Below are 24,895 nucleotides of genomic sequence, written 5' to 3'. Positions count from 1 at the left end.
CCAATAGGGAGATTTATTTAATAAGAATATTTATCCAGCTATTAGCATGTGTAATCTAGTTATATGTTCGTACCATAATCTAGAAGAATTATAATCAACCAAAAATATATAATGAAATACGTATTATAATACTATCTCTCAATATAATTTTTCTAGATTAAGAATGCCTGTGTGGAACAACCAGTAGTATAGTATACCTAAATATAAAATAAAAATTATCAACTGACTTCAAACAATTGAGACTGACTTACTAAGACTGTTAAAAATTAAAAAAAAAACATTAGAGAAAATCAATTTAAGTTCCAAATTTTTCCACTGAATGATTTAGGCACAGTGTAGGTTAATCATTCAACTAATCCAAACAATACAGGGAGCGCAACGCAACCGTTCAGGCGCCGACGCAACTTTCTTTTGTTTAGATTTTTAAATTTGGAAGAAATTGATTACTTGGAATTAGTGTTAAATTTTTAGTGTGTGATTATTTCGTTGAACGATTTAGGCACTAAATAGGTTAATCGTTCAACTAGTTAAACGAAATAGGGAGCGCAACGCAACTATGGAGCGCCGTCGCAACTGTTTTTCGCTTAACTTATTAATCATCTATTAAATCCTCATCAAGTATCCAAAACGTTATTGCTATCTTGGACACCCGACGTACTCGACAGATCAACCAAAAATATTTTTGTTTGATGGTCAATTGACAGATTTAATAGATAATTCAAGAAAGTAATATTACGTTTATTCTTGAATAAATACAATACAATGTGTGGGGTTTAATTATATTTGTTTGTTTTGATGCAAAATAATTTATTCTCAAAACCCGACTGTTGTAATAGTGTTATGTAATAAGTGTTATCTAAAAAAAAAATGAGTTTAATTAAGAATAAACAACTTTACACAAAAAGAAACACTTTCACCAGCGTAATCCCACCGCTGTCACCAAATTTTCTACTGTCACGATCGAATAGGTCGAGACAGCGGAGTTTTTGTTAAAATGATAATTATTAAAGGTTTACTTAGATAAAGAGTTCATATTTCTGATTACCGGATGATTCTACACTTTCAAGTCTGTTTTTATCTCAAATTCCTAAGCTATGAAATAATTAATTGATCGCGTCTTTTCCGGTTGAATAATTGTTCTTTATCTATCCCGATGATATCGAGCGGCTTATATCATAGGGGAGCCCTAGTTGCGACCCCGTGGCTAAGGTCAAGGGTAGTTAATGAACTGAAGGAAAAACAGGAGGCAGGTGGGTTTGGTGAATTATAGGTACTCGTGAATACCTCGTTTCTTACTGTAAGTTGGAAATCAGGTCTTATGAATGAGAAGAAAGAAAATGATTGGTTTCACACTTCAAATATATTCAATTTGTACTTACAAATTATTTAAATAGATGATACAAATTTAAGGACAATTGATGAATGCTGTTGAATATAATCTTCAATAACTCTGGATAATGCACAAATATGATTATAATTATTAATACACTTAACAAACTAAACTTTGCACAACGTTTCATAGGAGCTCCTTAATTTGAGTCTTTATAAATATATTGGTTTGGGTATTGAAACCCTTAATTATAATTTTAATTGTAAAAGCACCAGTTCTCAGAGCACCTAAGCCTCTTTAACGAGAGTAAGCAACTTTCAAAGAAAAGATTAGGTTGGCCAGCAAGTAGTTGTACTCGTCTTTATTTCTATGTTAGATTCTTGGTAGAATTTGGTTAACTTGAAATTTAGAACTGACGAGTGCGAGAGCCTTCGGCAGTCTGAGCACTGGTGAACATCTTCAAGGGGTTTTTATACGATTCCCGCGACATTGTGGTTCCATAAGGGTATCGATTGTTACAGGTTACTACGTGTTAAGATACAGAAGTCAGAAGTGATATATGACCACTTATATTACGTGACTAAAGAATCTGTTGGTTTCACTTGATAAACGATGGAGCCTGCTCTTATTGACACTACTATTAACTGTTATCGTTCCGATTATCAAAGTGGAGATTGAATTATATTTTGCGGTTAAATCGTAATACAATAAATAAAAGGAAAGCAGCCCCCGTCATTTATCTCACATAAAAGAAGAGTGTAGTGGCATAAACTTCGTTCGTCACACCTCCCTGCCTAGAGTCGTCTTCGTCCTCGAAGACTCTTATTTAAGGTTAACTTATTTAAGCTTAAAACAGGTGAATGGTGATCGTTTGTGCCACTACCAGAAAGTGTAAATGTTTTGTGTTACAATTTTAATGCGTAATGTATGGCTTTTTATAATTAGTTATAATTCGGAGGGATATTTGACGATTGACTAGACGTTGTATAGGTGTCCTGCCATTAACATTGAGTAACTGCATTCTCTGCAAGTCCACCCCTTGGTTTGATGTAGCTGATCAATCCAGGTAGTTAGAGATAGTTGGCAATTTCTTCGAACCTTTAAGAAATTAGAGATTCTTTTTGGCCATGATTGGTGTTCACGGTGCTTGTTGAGCATGATTGTGGTAAAAGGCATTTCAGCGTCGCCTTCTACAGAGCTTTGGAATTGTCTGTAGTGGCAATTGCTCTTGGTACCAATTTTATTGATAGTGAACTAACAAATAATCAGTGGGCACTTTGATTAATTGTTGAAGAAGGTGACATAGGCTCAGCTTCATGCAATTCCAGTTTGCCAAAAGGAGGACGTAAGTAGAGACAGCAAGGAGAAATTTGAAGTTGTTTAGCCCGTGCTTGAAGTCGTCCCAATTACTGATGAGGTCTTTAATTATAATGCCATACACGTGATGTAAGTAGCTTAGTGTAGTGTGTAATATTGTTAATTTATAAACTTGAAGCTTATTAAGAAAAGAATCGATTTTGATTAGGGAATTCTTACTCACTATGAAACATTGTTACTTATTTTACTATTATGGATTATTTGTACTGATACTTATTTGGTATAAATTGTACATTGCTTCGATAATATGGTTCAATATAATTTCTTTGGATAATAATTGCTTAAGATATACAATATAATATATAAATAGATCAATTGTAAAAACATCGAGAAAATTCTTTATAAAATTTATATATTCATAACGAGTAATCCCTTTCTTTGCATAGGTCATGACCAGATTTGAAGATTCCTTATTTCATAGCATTGGAATTTTCAAATTTATTACGTTAAGAATCAATAAATAGTATATATGTATAAAATATAATTGAATAATTAACAGAGAATAAGTAATATGATTTTTAAGGTGACCAAATATACATTATTATTAATTCTTTTCTCTCTTTTTTTTTTTTTTTTTTTTAAATTGTTATTCATATTGATTCTTGACTTTTCTCAAGAATTCAGTCTTTTATTAATTAGGTACGTTCGTTATGTTAGAGGTACATATGTCATTTGAAAATTAATTTTTTTTTTATTTTTTTTAACAGTCTTAGTAAGTCAGTCTCAATTGTTTGAAGTCAGTTGATAATTTTTATTTTATATTTAGGTATACTATACTACTGGTTGTTCCACACAGGCATTCTTAATCTAGAAAAATTATATTGAGAGATAGTATTATAATACGTATTTCATTATATATTTTTGGTTGATTATAATTCTTCTAGATTATGGTACGAACATATAACTAGATTACACATGCTAATAGCTGGATAAATATTCTTATTAAATAAATCTCCCTATTGGAGAATCACACAATTAATGATTTATTTGAAATCAGGGGCGTAGGGGTAGCAAGCTACAACCCAAGTGGTCCCCATGAATTTCTCAGTGAAGGTCCTTAGCAGCTTCTTGGCATGTTGTTTAATTTCTAACATAGATATACGTATACAAAGGAAACATACAAAACACGACTAAGCATGCATATAAATATAATAAATATGTAGATTGTTCAAATCTTTTCCTCTCTCCTGGTAACTACCAAAAAAAAAGAAAATAGGTTACTACGTGTTAAGATACAGAAGTCAGAAGTGATATATGACCACTTATATTACGTGACTAAAGAATCTGTTGGTTTCACTTGATAAACGATGGAGCCTGCTCTTATTGACACTACTATTAACTGTTATCGTTCCGATTATCAAAGTGGAGATTGAATTATATTTTGCGGTTAAATCGTAATACAATAAATAAAAGGAAAGCAGCCCCCGTCATTTATCTCACATAAAAGAAGAGTGTAGTGGCATAAACTTCGTTCGTCACAATTGATAGAAATTTTAGTTCAAGCAGATGTATTAGCTGGTGGTTCTATGAACAGTTTTTTGGATAGTAAAAATTTTAATCGCTGTAAGCGATTACATCCACTGACCGCGGCCGCATTACAAACTCTGCATTTCGAACAATATTTATCCACAACAAATGTGTCTCTCGATATTTTGAATGATTTATTAAATACAGTAATACAAAATACATCATCTAATCCAACTGCGTGTAACGTAAATGATCCAATCGAATTACCTGACTTGTTGAATCGAATTGTTAATGGCTATAAGGAATTCTGTATACAAACTTTGACTGGTGAAAAGGGAAAAACCGCTCAGTATTATTTTCAGTATTGCGAATTTATAAATTTATTCCTCCGTTTCTCCAGAAGTATTCGTACTAGTAATTTTGAGCTGTACATTGACTCTATTTACGATATATGTGACTTATTTTTTGGACTAAACCAACCAAATTATGCTAGATGGAGTTTGCTATACTTAAGTAATTTAATCAGGCTGCGTGCGGAAAATTCACCTTTGGTTGCCGAATTTCGTCGAGGTGCGTTTGGAGTCCGACGCACTAAAGCCAATTTTTCTAGATCACCTGTCGATTTAACTCTAAAACAAACTATAAATGCTGACGCTAGCAACCAACTAACACATAATCTCACTGTAGAGTCAACCTCTGCTCGCCAAAGATGGGCCCTCAACCATAGCATGAGAACAAAAATATTAACATACGTCAAGGAAATTATTGGTTTGTCTAAGAAAGATGATATTTCACATTCTCTACAAAAAAACCGAATTTACAGAGACCAAAAAAGTCTTCAGAGTGTAATCGAAGCAATAACAAGTACAATGAATCCATTTGACGACAATATAGATAAAAATATTTTATTCAATCTTTCGACAGGCAAAGCAGCTACTGAAAATGTTACTAATTTCTTGCTCAACATTAAAAAAGAAGGCCATGAACAAAAAATAAAATTTATTTCGGAATGCAATTCAGTCCCTGGCAGATTCGAAAAACCAATACCACGGAACAAAATCTTAAATTTCGCTTCAGAGTGCTTTACCAAAGTTCTGACGAACAAAGATAAAAACAAGCAAGTATTACTAAAGATGGAGCGAGATATCTTTGGGCGATTACTAGCTATAAGTATTAAGAAGAAAATTAATATTGAGTATTGTTTAACTTTTCCGCTGGCACCGATGCCTCCTGCGCTCTTTTCATGTACTGGTGCAATTTATAAAACAGACAAGTCAACGTTAGCAAAATCTTTGAAATCCCAAATTGAAATTAGTCAACCAACGTCTATTGATGTTGAAATTATTGATGGTTTTTATTATTTGCACTTGATAGGCTCCTCAATGCCTCAGACTTTCGACAAAATTGCAGAGTCCATACTTATTAAACTTTGTTCAACAAATGCAGCAGAGATACATTTAGTTTTTGACCAGTATGTAATACCATCAATAAAAAATTGTGAACGCCAAAACCGTCAAGAGTTTGATATTCCATATAATATTTCTGGACCTCAACAAACTAGGCCAACAGACTTCTTAAAAAGTCTAAAGAATTATAGATTCAAAGAGGCCTTAGTTCAATTTATATCAAGTTACTGGGAAAATGACAATTTGGCACAAATAATTAAAAACAAAAAAATATTTTTAACGGTTAAGGATTACTGTTACTCTTATCAAACGCAGGAAAGTCGAGTTATCAAAACTGAGGAAGTTGAATACAATTGTCATCACGAAGAGGCGGACACCAGGATGGTTTTCCACACTTCCAAAATTACACCAGGATCGAAGATATTAATCAAATCTTCTGATACTGATGTATTAATTATTTTGCTTGGAAACATGGATAAAATTAAAGAATCAGAAATTTGGCTGGCCAGTTCAACGAATAAGAAAAAAAATACGAAAGACCTCGATTGTATCAATTGCACAGCTTTGGCACAAAAATTGGGAAGTACACTATGTCGAAGTTTACCTGCTTTCCATGCATTTACCGGAAGCAATTATACGGCAGCTTTTTACCAGAAAGGTAAACTTAGACCGTTAAAAATATTTTCGAAAAATGAGAGGTACCAAACAATCTTTGCATCATTACTTGATGAAGCCGATATTTTTATTAATGAAAAAATGGACGCTGTTCAGGAATTTACAGCTAATATTTATGGCATCAAGCAGTGCACCAGTGTCAATGATGCAAGAGTTCGCATTTTCCTGAAAACTTACTCTGCCAAGGAAGACAATGAAAAGTTCTTAAAAAAAATATCTTCTTTCGACTCAAACATTATACCGCCATGCTGGTCTTCTCTTACTCAGAAAATTTTGCGTACTTGTTACGTCAATTCTATGTGGCTTCATGCGACAGAATCAAATTGTGTGAAATTGAATCCGGAAAATTGCGGCTGGTTTTTAGAAAATGATTATTTGAAACCAGTAGGATTTATTGGTGATCAGACGCCTTTCAAGATAAACGATCTTCTGGAAATGACAGAAAATGACAAAAACTCAGAGTTATCTGAGTCCGAAGATCTTGATACAACTTGTGATGATTCAGATGTAGAATAATATTTATAATTTTTACAATTTTTCAATAAATAAGAAATAAAAATAATAAAATTTTTTCATTACCCATAAATGTTTTGAATACTTGTTTATTTGTTTAATTTTTATGTATATAATTGCTAAGAAAATGTCTTGAAAATGTTTTTATATTGAAATATATGCATATATATATATATATATATATATATATATATATATATTTATAATTGAAATATAAAACAATCATTTAGAAAAAATTTGTCAGTTACTCCAACAGAGAAACGCTGTCTCTCTCAACCATATGTAAAAAGAGCATGCGTACTCTCTTCTATTCAACGAAGGCGTCGCGCGCATCTACAATGCTCCGTCCTTTTTTATTACACTAAATAAGACGCTCGGATTTCTCTCTTGCGCAACTTTACTTGCTCTGATTTTTAAACTTTAAATCCTGGCAATAGTATTGCATGAACATTTTATTGTAGGCAATACTACATCATCGCGTTTGTTATTAAATAATCTTTATTTTGATATATATTTTGATTGGTAAACTGATTTGTGCAGTCACCTATATTTACCTGCCTGTTTACACCTGCTTGCCAGGTAGCCATGTACGCAAATACGTAGGCAATACCTCATAGGCGTATTCTATGTATTTAAAACTTTTGTATTCAATAACATTTCATTGGTAAACAAGTGGCTGAATCTCATTAAAAAAAATTAATTAATATTTTTTTAATTAAAAATAGCCATGAACATATTTTGATTGGCAATACATGCAAGACGTATTTGTCTATGTATGAAATTTGATAAAAAAAATGTTTCATTCGGTAAACGGATAGCTGAAGATCGATTTATGTTCGGATCCCGTACTAATTGTTTAATCGGTAATTGCGAAAAGGCGAGACATCCTGTATTGCTTGCTTCATGATTATAATTTAATTATTATTTGAGAAATTATTGATTAATATAAGTTGATATAATTTTGTTAGTTTAAATTTTAAAACTTGACTATTATTTTGTTAAAGAAAATAGTTATTTTATCATACTGATGCCGAAAGTTCGATTGTTATGTAAAGAATTTTTCTTTACATATTTATTAATTATAAAAAAATTAAATATGGTTTTATTTCACTTTCAGGATTATAAAAGATTATTAGAGTGCGATCTTTTATCAAGTATTTATGATAATTTGAATTAAGAAAAAATTACTTCCACCAAGAATAGAATTTCAAGAAAAATTTTTACTTCGGCCAAGACAACTTCGGTCTTCCTTCGGGCGACCGAAAATTTACTTGAGTCAAGAATTTTGTTCTCCAGTCAAGAAATCTTTCTTTCTGTGTAAATGCGCTTACGTATACACAAACACATAAATGAATAATAGAACAGAAGAGTAAGTGAGAAAACGATATTGCACTCTGGCCCAAGTAGAGGGGACTCATGCGACATTTTTTATCAAACTCAAGAGAGCGAGTAAGGGCCCAAGGAAATAGACAAATCATTGGACTTTGTTTTCCCTGAATTTATAAAAAGTAGTAACGCCCTGAAATTCGATACCATATTGACGATTTTCACTAAAAATCTCTCTCGTTGTTCGTTGTTCTAGACGTCCTAGTGTTAACATCGTCTAAAGTTTTACTAAGTTTTTGAAACCAGGCGTAGAAGTAAAATTCAATTGTTTTTTAAAGTGAATTTAAGTTACGTAAAGAATAAATTTGAACATACCAACGAATAATATCATCAATTACAACAAGATCTGGATAAGCTCTATCAATGGTGCCTAGAAAATAAGTTAAAGTTGAACATCGATAAATGCGCTGTTATGATGTTTAATAGATCCCATGGAAGCTTTCCGGTCGACTACAATATAAATGGCCAGCCATTACCTAAACCTCCTGTCATGAAAGACTTAGGTGTGCTGGTTGACACCAAGTTAAGCTTCAATGAGCACGTAGACAGAACAGTATCAAAGGCGTATAAAACTCTAGGATATATAATCAGATCAGGCAAAGACTTCAAGAACGAAAGAACATTAATACTTCTATTCAATACCCTGGTCAGACCGATTTTAGAATATTGCACTGTAATCTGGTCACCAAGTACGACACAAGCTACTAATAGACTAGAAAGAATACAATACAAACTGTGCAAGCATCTTGCAAATCGTACGTTTTTGTCTACAGTTCAGGAAGCCTACAGTAACTTCCGGATCAACAAGCTTTCCCAGAGAAGACAAATATCGGACTTAATTTTTGCTTTCAAAATTATTAACGGACACATCGACTCCCCAGAGATCCTAGAGAAAGTAGGAATCATCTGTCCCACGTCAAACTTAAGAGCAAATCGATTAATAGAGACAATTAAAACTACCAAAAGTTATATATATAATAGCCCGAGGAATAGGATCGCTAACCTAATCAATGATAACTGCTCGCACCTTGAATTATTCGACACCTCGATCACATCGTTTGTATCATCGGTTAAAAGACTGCTTCTAACCACTAACCAATAACCACTAGCCTCTTAAAAAGTGCAATTTCATTTCATCTAGAAATAACTACTCTTAAAGATATTGTTTTTTTCTTTTATTTTATATTTTTATATTTTTTTTTATTATATAATATTAATAATTTAAACTTATAAAGTAAATGAAATTGATTTAATACAACTTAACTTAAATTTAATTCTATTGAAATGTCAATACTCTGTTTACATATTTTTATTTTTATTTTCTTTTTTCACCCATAACCAAAAATAATTGATGTGAATCTAATGTATAAAGCCGATTGGCGTATGAATGAATAAATAAATAAATAAATAAATAAATAAATATCAACAAATCAGGTACACTTTGAATTATTAATGTTTGTAAACTTAGTTATATTGAAACTCGCACTTAATGAAAGAAAATTTTAATCTTCAATCGCTGTTTAATAATTGTAATTTAACTAGTATTGTTCAATTAATTTGAACAATATATGTATTAAAATTATTTAACTAAATCAATAAATATTACAGAACTTAATGTAGAAAGTATAAAAGCCACAATTTATAATTTAATATCCAAAATAAGTGATAAGTAGCTGTCACTATAGTAAATAACGACTCTTTCATCTTAAAAAATTACAGTTTCAAACAGTAAAAATTGCCATTTCAATATATAGTCCATATTATGAGAAAAAGGGGAACTCAGATGAAAAAGAAGGGGATCTCACTCTGGGAGAATTTAACATTTGAAACAGTAAAAATTATACTTTTAAAATATACATTTTACCAGTCTAAGCAAGTCAATAATTACAGTTTGATTTTTAGCGTTGCGTTTAAAATTTACCATTTTACTTTGTAAATATTGACGTTGCTTGTATTAGAAATTTACTAACTTTATTTTATACTTTTTACATATCATAAGATCATTTTTTAGGTACCAAATGATAAATATCAAAATCTGAATTCTTAATTACTATAATTTAACATTTTAGACATTTACATAGCGAATATTATAATTTGAAATAGTATTTTCTTCCATGTAAAGAGTAAATTGTAACGTTTGAATGGTAAATATTATAAAGGAATAGTAAAATCACGATTTTACTGTTTGAAATGGTAATTTTTAGCAGTTGATCATTACTTATTATAAATCGACTGTTATTTATTACAGTTTACTTTTTTCCGTGTACATTGCCACCCAGCTTAGAAAATTACAAGACAAATGTCGATTACTGACGTTCTTCCCGGTCATATGTTGGATATGTTGAAAAATAGAATCTTCTCAAAAAAAATAACTATCTTAAAATTTATAATTCAAAAATTATATTTATTAATTTACTAGAGTTGGTGTATTTTTTTTTAATTAAAGTAAAATTGCAAGTATCAATAAGTAGACCAGTGTCAATAACTAAGTCTTTTACCTTATGACAATTTACTTTTTTTATTATTTTGTTCAGGTACAATTTACCAAATAATAAAGTATGTAATAGAATATTATGTGAAAGTTATAAGTAAAAAAAAAGTCTTTGAAGATATAAATTATAAAATGAATAGTAAAATACTTTACACTAAAAAATAATTAATTTGAATCAATTGATCTCTTAAGAGAAGAATAATTCATGAACCAAGAAAATAGTTTTGAAGAGTTCCATTGTCTTGAATAAAAATGAAAAATTCTTGAATCAAACAAAATTTACTCGAACCAAAAAAATCTGTTAATTTAATAATTTTTCTTCTTATGTCCGATAAAATAGAAATTTAGATTTTGTTAGCCGGGCTAAAGGAGGTTCGAACAATCGGTTAATTTTCCCAACAACTGAACCGTTAAGTTTTTAATTAAATAATAAAAATAGCCTCAATTTACTATTTTGAATCTTGACTCGAATGATGAGATGTTCTTTGCTAGTTTTATCTTCCACTGCTTGACTTTCTTCTTCCTGCTGGACTGAAGGTTGAAGGTTGGGTTAATTCTTATAATTTATAAATGATGGAACACTTCGATTTGGACTTTCATGTTTATATTCAGTCTAAAGGCCCTAAGGGGGCAACACGTCTTAATTTACACTTATCACTTATTACTTATAATAATAGAAAATAATAACTTAAATGAGTTCGAGACCGGAGTAACGACTCCGGCAAACAAAAGTTCGCCGTTAACCCTTCGTCACTCGCGCCATGAGCAGATCGCCGCCTAATAACTACTCAACCTATAGAGACTCACTATAGTGCGAGCGAGAAACTAAAAAAGACGCGAGTGACGAAGGGTTAATAATACACAAATAACAATCGAAATTTAGATAGAACCAGGTCACCGGAAGTGCGGGACTCTCGATTATCGTGGCTCGAAGAATCACAATCACAGAACTCGGAAATATCGATGAAGAACTCGAAATTGAATAAAAAGGAAAAGGTGACTAATTAATTTAATAATTGAAGTCCGCCTACACGTAACGGGGTGTAGGACTCACTTGGGCTCTAAGGCAGAACTGTTACCTTGTAAGAGAGCTTCGGTTTATGGTGTTCGCGGTTTTTTTCACCTCAGTCGCGTTTTACAGGAAGGGCTACAAATTAAACAATTGGTTTATTTTAATGAGGTGACAATGCGCGATAATGTGTATTCTTCTGCCACGATTGATTCGTCGTGCAGTCAAGGTCGCTATCCCCTAAATATGCAAGCGCTGCACTTTTCGGCGGGAGGCCCTGTATTATATACGGTATGCCGGATATCATACTAAAATTAAGACGATATAAAGTTCTTCAAAATTATTTTCTTAACCTTCCGCACAGTTACTACGAGTATGACTACTACACGGAAAAAAAATATTGTTAAAATAACTATTCAACATAAACTCAAATGACGTTTCCTTAAAATAACAATACGGTTATCGTCTGATTTAATGATTCATTGGTTTGACTTAAGCATACAGAGAATAGCTCTTGTAAAGATTTGTAGTTTCGTCAAAACAGGCAAATGTTTTGTTAATTTGAGGATCCGTATAGTTAAGTCAACTAAATGTAACACCTAAAATAATGATATGAATCGTCATTTTAACTCTCTGCTGTATAGCTGAATTGGCTATGCAGAATATCTCTAAGAAAAATGAGTATACGACACATAGAATAACGATACGTATCCTTATTCTAACGATATTTTTTTCTCCGTGTAGGTCACTGTTACATCCTGGAATGACACAAATGCAATCGACTGCTTGTTTGTACGGTCAGACAACTAAATACCTTTACCGTGCACAAGAAAAAATTTTTCGTCATTGTGTAGAGTGTTAAAAATTTGTGTGTTGAATATTACACTCTAGTGTGTAGAATTTAACATTCTAGTGTGTTGAATTATTAAATCAATACATGAGAGTGTTAAATGCTACAGACTAGAGTGTAATATTCAACACACAAATTTTAACACTTTACACAATGACGAAAAATTTGTTACTGTGTGGGAGTGGCAGTTACACTGTGGACGAATCTCGTTGGTTTAGGAACTTATCGACTAATTAATTCTAAGGGGATGACCATCAGAACCGGTTGGAGTGGATGAAGAAGAAAAATGAAAGGAAAATAGAGAAATAAATTATTAAATTACTTACAGTTTAATGACAGACTTTGGTGTTTATTTCTTCAAACAATACACTCGCGATGTTGTTACTGAATACCACTCTACTGGATCGTTACTTGGGTCAGCTTGGCATTGAAGTCTCTGAATAACGAGGGTTGAATGGTGAACCCTCCGATGTTGAATTCACAAAAGTTGAGCTGGTTGGTGAATTTTTGGATTATGACTGATCGTTAACCTCGATGCTTGGGTTGAGGATCTCGTTGAATTTATTCGTAAAAATTTGAGAACGTTGGCAGTTGCTTTTAATTATGAACTTGAAATCGATGTTTGATATAATTAGATATAAATTTATTTTGAACAATTGAAATATTCTTAGTCACAGCTTGCTCGTATAGACACTTGTTTTAAAACTGAACTGGTAACAAACGGAGAGAGGTTCCCCGTATAGGGTTAAAAGTTGAAAACTGACTGAGGTGTCCACCCCAAGGAGCTTGCATTTTTTTACTCTCGTGGGCAAGTGGAACTTTCGAGTAATGGAATATTTTTTAGTCTTATTGTATTGCCGGTATTTGTATCTTACTTGTGGTTGAACGCGCTTGCGGCTTATGTGAAGAAACCTGGCGCCATGGCTCGACCTCTTGACTCTTTTTGTCGGTTGCCCTTGTATCGGAGTGGTACCTCTACTTCCTTTGTTTCCTGTTCCCCTATATTTGTTTTTTTTTTGTTTGTATCCATGGTAACACAAAACCAACCCTCCTCGTAACTCCTCCCTTGTTGCTGCCTTGAGGTTGATGTCGAATTTCTTTCTTCTTTTATTTCCTCCTTTACTGATCTTTTCTTTTACGTATTTTTGCGATGGGGATGTTATAATTTTTTAAAGATTTAACCCAAATTTCTAACCGTAACAGTCACCAAGCAGATGTAAACCTCTATTTGAAACCCCGTTCGCAAATACAGACCTTTGGGTTCTGATTAAACTCTCATTAATAATCGCCAAGCGGATACGAACTTATTTCAGAGTTCTCAGGGAATCCAAGGTAACTTTTTACGACTGAGCCGGAGTTGAATCGCGAGGCAGCAGGTAGAACCGCACTTGGAATCTAACTAACTTTGCATTATTTTATAGCTCTTAATATGATAATTTCTAGGCTAGAGATGGAAGTATGATTTTGTTAAAACTAAAAATATTCAAATTATTAACGAGGTTGGTGTTAAGTTAAAAAGAGTTCAAACATACGTCATTACTCTGATTCTTGAAATTAATCATAGAGCTACGACATCATAGACCTTGAATATTCTTATTTTCTCGAGCTGAGGTTTTACTCTTATCACCGAATCATTGTGTGGCATTGCTAAATAGGCCCTTGCCGTCTTATCTATAGCTGCCTCTCGCTTCCACTCGCAGTGTCAATATACCTTATTGTTATACTTAAAAATATAAATAAATCAATAAAATAATAATAAAATCTATCATGCATATAATATTTTGTTATCATAAGAGCGATCAATGAAAGAAAATCGATTATTCACGACCGGAATTACTATGAATAGTATGGCAAGCCGTTTTACTTTTTAATACAATAAAAAAAAAGTCTACCTTATAAATTGTCCAGTAATTATTTATATTTTTTGCGATATTCATGATATAAAATATAGTAACAACATATGCGAATACAATATTTATTTACATGAATAATAATTCATCACAACTAAAAAATTCACTGAATTTGAATCTATATCCAAAATTATCAACATTATAATTAATTCGATTATAATTTGTGATCAGACATAAATGTAATTCAACTCGTTGCGATGGAACCATATTTTAATTAGGGTCTTCGATTTAACTATTAAAATTAAAATCAAGCAATATTATCTATTGACTACGTTCGCTGATGTGCATTCTTTTTTTTCACTAAAGAATAAATTCATATAAAATTTTAATTGATTTAAGAAGTGTTAAAATTTACAATATTCATAAAATATGATTCTTTTTTCATTATGTCGATAATTTTAATTGTATGAATTGTCACAGCCTATGACGAAATTCAAATCGATTTAAATTGAAATATTTTTTAATACGTAAATTTCTTAAAAAACGTTTTGCAATTGAATACAAACATAAAAATAATTATTACTACGAATAATATCTTACAATGAAATTAATATTTATGTTTAAAACGTAGATAATAAACGATTTTTTATTAACATCTATTAAAAGTTTAAAAAATTTATTATTTTTTAAAATGCATTATAATTTCAATATTATATCAGTTTTAACGAGCTTTAGATTCACCTGAAAATATTATCTCCAATGATAATTTTAATTCCGAATTCAAATTAAAATTATCTCCAATGATAATTTTAATTCCGAATTTGAATTAAAATTATCTCCAATGATAATTTTAATTCCGAATTTGAATTAAAATTATCTCCAATGATAATCTTAATTCGAATTCGGAATTAAAATTATCGTCGGAGATAATCTTAATTCGAATTCGGAATTAAAATTATCGTCGGAGATAATTTTAATTAAAGTTGGAAATTAAAATTATCATTGAGATAATTTTACATTTGAATTCGGAATTAAAATTATCATTGGAGATAATTTTAATTCAAATTCGGAATTAAAATTATCATTGGAGATAATTTTAATTTGAAGTTGGAATTAAATTCATCAATATGCATCATTTAAAAGTAGCAACGTGAATGAAAAAAAAATTCAATTGCTACATTCTTTTTAACAGTGAAAAAGTACTAAGTAATTTTTTTTTCAGTCAAAATTTTATTACTATTTAAGCTATTATAAATATGAAGATGAATTATTTTACTTCATATTTTTTTTATCATATTTTCAATGTCACCTTTTTTCAGTATGAAACACATTAAACAATTAATTTACTCTTTACAAAAAAAAATGGATTTAATTGTAGAGACAATAATTAATTTCTCTCCGCAACAAATCGCTGAAGATTAAAAAAAAATAAAAATAAAACGTGACAAATATACATGGACATAATAATAATTGTTGGAATTATGATTTTCGACATAATACTAATTTTTAAAATGATATTCATAAAATACAATTTTTATGACCAAAATTATGTCTTATTATTTACGCATCGTTTTTTTTTTGTTCAACGGAACTTTGGTTACATTAAAAAATTGACCATAAAATCCCGATGAATAATTAGTATTATTTTTCTAAAAATAATTGACAATTTTATGAAGGATTTTTTTCATCTATTGAATTATTATTATCTGCATAATTAGAATTCATGTTAAATAAAGTGTAAAAAAAATTCTGTGTATCTTATCATGTAAACCAATAAAAAAATTCGTAAAACTGACTGCTATCAGAAATTTTAAGGGAATTAAAAAATTGTTTGATTATTTATTCTCAATTATAATGTGATTATTTTAATTGCATCATAAAAAAATATATGAACCGATTAAATTAATAAAAAAAAATTAATGTTGGTGTAGTGGCAACATCAAGATAATTATAAAAAATTATTTCATTGAACATAAAAATGTCTCATAAACCCTATCATTTATATGGAAGAAGAATTATCATTATCTTAAAAACGAATAATAATTGATATTATTTTATCAATACGTACAATAATATGTGCTGCAAAACAATTTTTAGCAAATTAAATTATTAATAACAATTTCCAATTTGCTATAAATACTTGATGTATTAAAAAGTAAAACGGCTTGCCATAGAATAGGGTTGTTACACTGTAAAACTTTTTATTTACATATTATATTTTCCTTGTTTTACTGAAAAAATAACCCAGTAAAATATATGAACGGAAATCGACCGTATTAAATAGCAATGAGTAATCAACGTCACAATAACAGTTGCGGTAAATAATTTATAAATTATTTTCTCGAATAATGTTGGTTATTAGTTATTAGTAAACTTTCTTTATTACTGACCATGGGGATAAAGGAATTAGAATAATAAAAAAAATAGTAAATGTTCAGTTATGTATCGTAGTTTTGTAAGTTTTTGAGAAAATTGTAAAATATTTCTAAGTTTACTCATGTTTTAAAATGTTTGACAGAGTTTCTACAAATACGTTGTAAAACATATAATCCGACAATATATGACCGCCAAGATTCGAGTAGTTACCATTGTTAAATAATCCCTTTAATGACCTAGACGAACCTTCGACATAAACGGACAAATTTTTACAACCCATCTGTTTATCAGATGGCGACCAGACCACTTCGAATTTAACAATCTTCCCACACTAAGTTTAAACAACCCTCCTTTAAATAAATAATACCCTCTCTAGAATCCTACCGTTTAGCAACAATTCCCCAACTCCATTTAGTTTCCACCAATCATAAACCGACCCAGTCAGCATCCAAGTCAGAAAGATTTCAGTATGAAGTCTTTTAAAAAACTTCTTATAGAAGTCCTAATGTGACGTCTTAAGGAGCTCTTTTTTACGAGGTCAGAACTAAGAGCTCTTAATGAACTCATAAGTTTGGAGTCAATTTTCTGACATCTAACTGAGTCCCTTTTTTGGACTTCTTTTTGAGTTGCGTATAATGAGCTTATAGACATTATAAACAAAAACACAAATTTCTTTTTAATATAAAGCTGTCAAAATCTTATTCATTTTTCATTTATTACTTTCCTGATTGAGAAATTAAATTGAAAATGATTAAAAATAATTCGAATTAAATGATTTAAAACAATTTGAATAGATTAATATATAGATATACACTTGGCATAGGTTAACTCATTTCTCTTAATCCAGGTTAATTAAATTTTTCAAAAATTTTAAATTATATTATGAAGTAATAGGCAATAATGTTAAAATCTGGTTCGTAATCAAACTAATTTAGATAAAATAATAAAATTGGATTTTAATCTGAAAAAATTATGTGAACTTTCTACATTTAAGGAGTACTTTGCATGTGTCAATTTTAAACATTTTATTCGAATTTAACGATATCTTATAACTATATAGATTTTACATAATCTTTATGACGTCATTAAGGTTCCTAACTTTGCCTATAGAGAGTGTTGCGATCAGCTCCTCAGTCAATTAATGTGAATCACAAACCATTGCCCTGCATTACCCATAGGTCAATATGAGTGTCAGCTGCAAACAGAGCGCGCGTGAAAAATATATATAAAATTCTAACCTAAATGTAAGTAATAGTATTATTTAATTCTTTAAAAATAAAAATACAAAATAATAGAGAAATTATGAATGTATAATTTGATAGATAAACAGTATGACGACGTACCACGACGACGTTGAACTTGAGGATTTTAAATACGACCAAGAAGATAATTTGCTGACTTACAACTGTCCATGTGGTGATTTTTTTGAAATAACTCCTGAGGAACTACTTGAACAATACGAGATAGACCCAGAGGATATAAAAGCAGTGTGTCCTTCGTGCTCTTTATACGCCAAAATCATTTGCGACGGGTCATTTTTAGAGGTTCTTGAAAAATTAACAAGTAAATCATACAAATCAAAGAAAACTTTGAAAGTCACCAATTAAGGTTAGTTTTTATTATTTATAATTTTTAAATAATACTAAAGTCAGCTGAGGTTTTTAATTTTTAATTTTTTTTTCATTGTAATAAAATTTTTAAAATAAAAAAAAAAAAACTAAAAATTTTTAACAACACTAAAGTTAGCCGTCATTTTTAATTTTTTTTTAATTATTAAATTGGAACTAAAAAATATTTTTTAAAAATTGCACTCAGTTTTTCGAGTTTTTTACAAATGAAAATTTTTTTTAATTATTTTGTGATAGTTTTTTTAATAAAAAAAAATTCTAAAAATTTTTAGATGCCGGCTAACTTAATTTTCATAAATTTTTAGATGTCAAATAACTTAATTTTATTTATTTTTAAATATAACTTTCTTGCGATACTAACATTAGTGGGAATCAGAAAATTTTTCAAAATTTGTGAGAAAATAAATTAAAAACAAAATTTTATGGAAAAATTTCAGAAAACTATGAATAATTCTGAAATTAGCAGACATCTGACAATTTTTGGAGTTTTTATAATCAATCAATTATTAAAAAAAAAATTTTTTTAATTCGCACTTAAAATTTTTTTAAATTTCTACATGTGGAATTTTTTTGCTAAATTTTTTTCATTATAGTTTAATTATTATAAAAATCTTAAAAATTGTTAGATTCAGTATCATAATTGGACACTGTTATGCATTGATGTGTTAAGTGCTATGGAAATCCTATATACTTAACATACTATTGCATAACACAGTCCAATTATGAATGCAATTTTACTAAAAGATTTTTCAATACCAATTTTTTCCTGAAATAAAACTAAAAATTATCTAACAACTGCTGATTGCAGTCATGGTATTTTTTTTTTTAATAAAAAAAATTTTTTTAATGTTTCAGAGTTGTAAATCTATTAAAAATAATACATTATTAAAAGTAAGCCTGCAAAAATTAATATTCAAATAATGACTGGAAGAGGAGGTAGAGGGGGAGGAGGAGGACGAGGTGGCCGGGGTGGTGGAGGACGAGGTGGTCGAGGTGGCCGAGGTCGTGGTGGCCGAGCTGGAGACGTAGAGCTTCCCCCTGGAGTACAACAATCGGAAGAACAATCGCTCCAAATAACTCAGCCACCACCAAATTTTCCTCCTATAGAGCACAAAGCACCAAAATTGCAAATAACAGACGAGTGGCCATATCTCTTTGAACTCAAACGTGACTACGCAGAAAGTCTCTTTGAGTCAAGACACAACGTCGACGTTAATAAGAAAAAGGACATTGATCGCTGGTCGGATCGTTTGGCCGCGGAAATGGTCACCAAGTCTCGGTATGATAAATTCTGCGATTGGACGGTCATGCCCGTGGAGCTGAAACCTAGAGGAGAGAAGCGCAAAAGAAAGACAGCGACCAACCGATCCAAGAAGAACAAGGAAGTCGATGTACTCGCCAAACTCGCCAAACTAGAAGAAGCCGAAGGAAAGACGGATAAGGATCCAGATGACTTGGAAGAGGAAGAGAAGAGCAGTGATGAGGAAGAAACCGAGGACAAAGACCCCGAGGAGGATCTTGAGGAAGATGAGGAAATGGACGAAGGAACCGACTATGCAAATAATTACTTCAAAAATGGCGAGGAGGACGAAGAAGAAGACGATGTCTACGAAGAGGGTGGTGTTTTTTAATAAATAAAAATATTTATCTTGTAAGTTTGTTAAATAATTATCGGTCTCATTTAAAGTTTTGTTAAAATTAAATTTAATTACTCTGTATTATTGATCATGCAGGCTTTTGTATTTGTAATTATTAATTACTAGTTATATTAATTACGAATTATGAATTTATTATTTTAATTTCTAATTATATAAATAATATCATTAAAGTTTAAGTGAAAATAAAATAAAATTAAAATTATTAATTAAAAGGATACTTTGCTAATTATCAATTGATATAAATTATTTCGAGTCACAGGAAGCGTCGGCGTTTTTTTATTACGAGTATTTCAATTTCTAGTAATTCATAATAATATATAATATTAATAATATATATATATATATTTATATAATATATATAGCCATAATCATTTGTTTATTTTTTTTTTATCATTCAATATATATATTAATATTTAAATAAAATCCACCATTAAATATAAATTTTAGTTTATATATACTTAATAATTAATAATTCAACTAGAGTTTAAAAACAAAGACGCGAATGTAATATAATTAATAATTATAATAATAATAAAATAAATTATTTTCATTCGTGCCTTTCTTAATTAAACAATATCTTAATTATCTTTTTTTGTATAATTATAATTGTAATTATTAATATTAATCACCTAAAAAGCTTTGTAACTTAACAATTAGGATAAAATTATCAGGATAAACTCCAGTCTTTACAATTATCAACTAACACTCAAGTAAATTAATTAGATTTTTTTTTCAGCAAACAAATTAAAAGTAAAATAAAAATTCACAACAATCACATGCGTTACAGTTTACGTTACTCATTAATTACGCGATCAATGCCTTATTTTTTTTTTATTTTTATTTAATTACTTTTTATAATCAACGATAACGCGAGAAAAAATTGTATAAAACGTAATTACTGCAAAATAACAGACTCAGTCATGTCAATTATTTTGGTATTTTTGTTTTATTATAATAATTATTTTCTATTATCCATCCGTATACTGTTTTGCAAAATATGAGAAAGATGTTTGTTGTTAATTAAATTTTATTTTTATTATTTTAATAATAAAAGCTTTGATTAACATCAATTACATAATAATTACCCTGCAAAACTAATTGATAAGGCAACACCAGAGGCCAATAATTAAAATTTTCTCACCTTCTTATCTTTCACTTTGTCTTATCACCACTCTCATTACATTAAATACAATTATAATTAATTATAAATACATGATTAAATATACGCGCATTTTTGAGTTAATAAATAATAAATATAATTAATAATAATTATAAATAATAATTTCGCATAATGAGTTACAAATTCGTTGTATCTCCGATCTTAAACTCTGCAATTGTATATAAACATTAAATCAACAATAAATTTTATTTATCATTAATTATTAATTGTTAATTATAAATATTAATTTCTCGTATTTTAGCAAAACAGTACTATACGGTATTAAACCATTTAATTGCATAAAATTTCCATAACCATTTTTAATTATTAGCTTTCATCGTGTTTTTAACCTTTAATCATTCATTTAATTGTTTATATTGTATAATTATCGTTATTATATGATCTATCTATTTATAATAGGCATTACGGACTAAGGCGGGGATGCAAAATTAAATCCCGGGTTGCCTTGATCGCTTGGGCATTATCCACAACGATTATCTTACTCTTGTTAATTAATTAATTATTCATTAGTTTAACTTTTTCATTTTTATTTTTTAATATCATTATTAAGTATTTAGTTTTTATTATTAATATAATATATTTTTCCCTCATCCTACTTGACCCTCTCTCTCCTGCAGCATACCACTACTCTACTCCGTAATCCCTTGTACAAATAACACCGAATCTGGGATTGTCTCACTGTTAATATAATTGATTTATCGTTCCTAGAAGCTCATTTTTTAAAACAATCAGTTCTTACTCGATAGTTCGTATTCGTTAAATTTAAACAAAAAAATATATGTAAAAAAAGGCTCGTGACCAGCACGTGAGTCGATCCGTTTGCATCTAGAAACGACAATCGAGTCTATTTGTTGTTTTAAATATTTATTCAAGAACAAAAAAATCACAAAAAAAAAATACATTCAGTTAATCAGTGCCCTTTGATCATCAGGACAAAGGGAAGGATCACATTGGTTTTCAAATTTATTATTATTTTTTTTTTTAATTCCTTTTTTATTTGGAATTGTCCGGATCGTAAGACAAGTGCCTAGATTTAAGGGCAGTGTGAGCTTGCAAAGTGCTTGCTTTTATTTAATGGTACATACTATTTAAAAATACTTAAGTTAAAATAATAAATAAATAAAAATAGGGTATGCCGCCAACAGCTAATTAATTTTATGCGAGAGAGAGGCTGCGGGTAGTACAGATCTTTATATTTGATTAATTAAATAAATAAATAAATAAAAAGCAAAGGAGTGACGTTCCTTTTGGTAAGCTAAACTTGTTTGATCATCACTAAACTCTCTCGCTAAATCCCGAATCCTACGTTCATTTCCGTCAGTCGTTATTATAATCATTATTTTTTTTTTTTTTTGTATGGACTTGTTCATTTTTTATTAAACTCATTTGTTTGTCTAATATCTTTGTTTGCTTTGTCTTAACTTTTTTAGTTGTTTGGTTTGTTTAAAATTTTATAATGTTTACTACGGTTGGTTGGTTTGTCTTGGACTTTGGACGTGGATCTGGATGGAGTGTGGTACACTGGTGTATTTTTAACGCGTGAGAGAATAAAGCTCATTATATATTGCTATATTTAATGTATAATAATGCAATCATTCATATGTATTTAAAGTTCATCCGGTTGATGTTTATGAATTTATCTCTTCATTGTTGATCTTTACTTCTATCAATTTCATAGTCTTCGCTTGGTATTTCACTGTAAAAAATTTTCAGAGGAGTAAAATTCATTCCGAGACGGATTTTATTTAATTATTTTTACCACGCGGAGTGAATTATTTATTTCTTTTATTAAATAAGAATAAGAAAATAGTTGTTACTCATTTAAAAATTATAAAATTCATTTTCAATTTTAATTTATTTTATTCAAATAAAATTTTTTTTTATACTGATAGAAAAAGATTTTGTTTAGAAATTAAAATTTTTTTTTAAATTCGATTTTTTCTTGAAATCTTTTTATACAAAAAAAAAAAAATTTTTTTTCAATTTTTATTTTTTTTGTTCAAACGAAAAGAAAAATTTAACATCATGTAAGAAATTTATGCTCAATAAAAATCGATTTTAGTCGAAGAATCTCGTACTCGTACCGGAATTACTACCAATTTTTTACAGTGTCTCAATTACTTATGTAAATCTTGGATTTTATTATTTTTGGTGTTATAAATGCAGTATATTATATTATCCACGGCTGGATAAATTCTCTCATGAAAACACCAGCGAGGAAGATAGTTCCCCGAAGTTGACAGTCAACAGCGTTAACTTTTAATTTTTAAAGTTAAGTTATGCGTTTTATTTATTTTAAATATTAAAAAATGTTGATTAAAAATTTTAGTTTTTTTTTCTTTCTTCGCTACTTAAGTCATCCATGGCAGAATAATCATTTGTTTATTATTTTTTAATTGTTTAATTCTATCTATTTTTAATCGACAATCATCCACACGCTAATTCCACACTAATTTGTCCCTCGGGGAACATTTCTTCGGGGTTTGCTTCAAAGCATTTTTAGCCAGTTAACCAGCGTTAATGCAAATAAATATTCAACTAAGAATAAATAATTACCCATTTTTGCTTTTAATTGTTATCAGTTTAATACTGATTTTATCTAATTGTCCTTTATAAATAAAAAGATGTATATTAAAAAATGTAGACGGAATTTTATAACGTAGAATACTACGTTTTTTTTTTTTTTTTTTTTATTTACTGATCTCATGTATTTTAATATTTCTTCGTGCAACCTATCTAAAATTTACTTTTATTATTCAATGGTTAAACAAATATGGAGCTTTATCACGAGTGATTATGAAATAGAAGCGTTAATAATTATCAATTTAGTAAATTTTTTTTTTTTTATTTTTATTTCACGACCAGTTTTTTAAATCAAGTTTTTTACGAAAATGTAAAAATCAGTAATAAATTAATAAAAGTAACTAATAAAATAAAATTTCCCGTAAATCAATACTCTAAATGTACATATTTAATAACAAAGAATGAATATTCTTCCAAATAAATTAAAATTCTTTGAAATCAAATACTCAAAGTATTTATTGATGAGAAATTTTATTTTATTAAAAAAATTTTTTCAATAAAAACTCGTTTTAAAAAACTGACCCCTGATTTCAAAGATGATTTAAAAAGCTCGTGATTATTTAAAAGCTTAACCGAAAGCCGAATCATTAATAAATAGTGCTTAATCAATGAAAGTGATAAACAATATTACCATCATCTTCATAAATGTAATTATAATCATTAATATGATTAGTGTCAATGATATTAATAATCCGTTATCATTTCAAACCGATTCCTCGCATCACAAATCGACAATCTAAAATGCATGAAGCGGACTATTGATTTATACGATAGCGTTTGAAGCTCATCAGCGAGTAAATCGCTACTCTGAATCTGGTATTTGTCATTCTATTCCTTCATCTCCCCTTCCTCCCTATTATCATCATTATCATCGTGGTAATCTATTTTTGTTCAAGAGTTTTCACACTATCATCACGCTCTACAAAGAACAAGCACACGCTTAATAAAGATGACAAGCACCTAAAAAACTTGACACCTTTGTTAGATTAGGTATCATTCTTCATCTCATTAAACATCTAATTCATTCATAATCAAAATCATCAAACCAAGTTCTTCATCGCTTCTTCATATTCATAGAGTGTCAGTATCAGTATATAATAATAATAATAATAATAA

The 24,895-nt window shown here is 29.5% G+C and overlaps 2 protein-coding genes and 1 long non-coding RNA gene across 24 annotated transcripts in view; 2 read left to right on the top strand and 1 right to left on the bottom strand.

The window, feature by feature from the left end:
* Positions 1–959: 959 nt before the first annotated feature.
* On the top strand, positions 960–4,156 carry LOC123268326. Its single transcript, XR_006510210.1, has 2 exons — positions 960–1,851; positions 3,924–4,156. It is a non-coding gene; the product is annotated as an uncharacterized LOC123268326 (long non-coding RNA).
* A 14,094-nt stretch (positions 4,157–18,250) lies between these two features.
* Positions 18,251–21,977, top strand: LOC123269566 (DNA-directed RNA polymerase III subunit RPC7-like). Its single transcript, XM_044735398.1, has 2 exons — positions 18,251–18,338; positions 19,214–21,977. Exon 2 carries the CDS (start codon positions 19,279–19,281, stop codon positions 19,987–19,989), a length of 711 nt encoding a protein of 236 aa, XP_044591333.1. The 5' UTR covers positions 18,251–18,338; positions 19,214–19,278; the 3' UTR covers positions 19,990–21,977.
* A 1,907-nt stretch (positions 21,978–23,884) lies between these two features.
* LOC123269560 (protein piccolo) overlaps positions 23,885–24,895 on the bottom strand; it is a 70,431-nt gene continuing 69,420 nt past the window's right edge. For 21 of the 22 annotated variants that reach the window (XM_044735362.1, XM_044735365.1, XM_044735366.1 and 18 more), the window contains one exon: positions 23,885–24,889. The gene's annotated coding sequence lies outside the window, so the exon portion shown is untranslated. The remainder of the gene's footprint in view (positions 24,890–24,895) is intronic. The other variant, XM_044735363.1, reaches the window with a different exon arrangement.

This window comes from Cotesia glomerata, linkage group LG7, assembly GCF_020080835.1.
Source record: "Cotesia glomerata isolate CgM1 linkage group LG7, MPM_Cglom_v2.3, whole genome shotgun sequence".
Lineage (NCBI taxonomy): Eukaryota > Metazoa > Arthropoda > Insecta > Hymenoptera > Braconidae > Cotesia > Cotesia glomerata.
The sequence above is the reverse complement of the archived record's forward strand: the minus strand, read 5'-3'. Positions and strand labels throughout refer to the sequence as shown.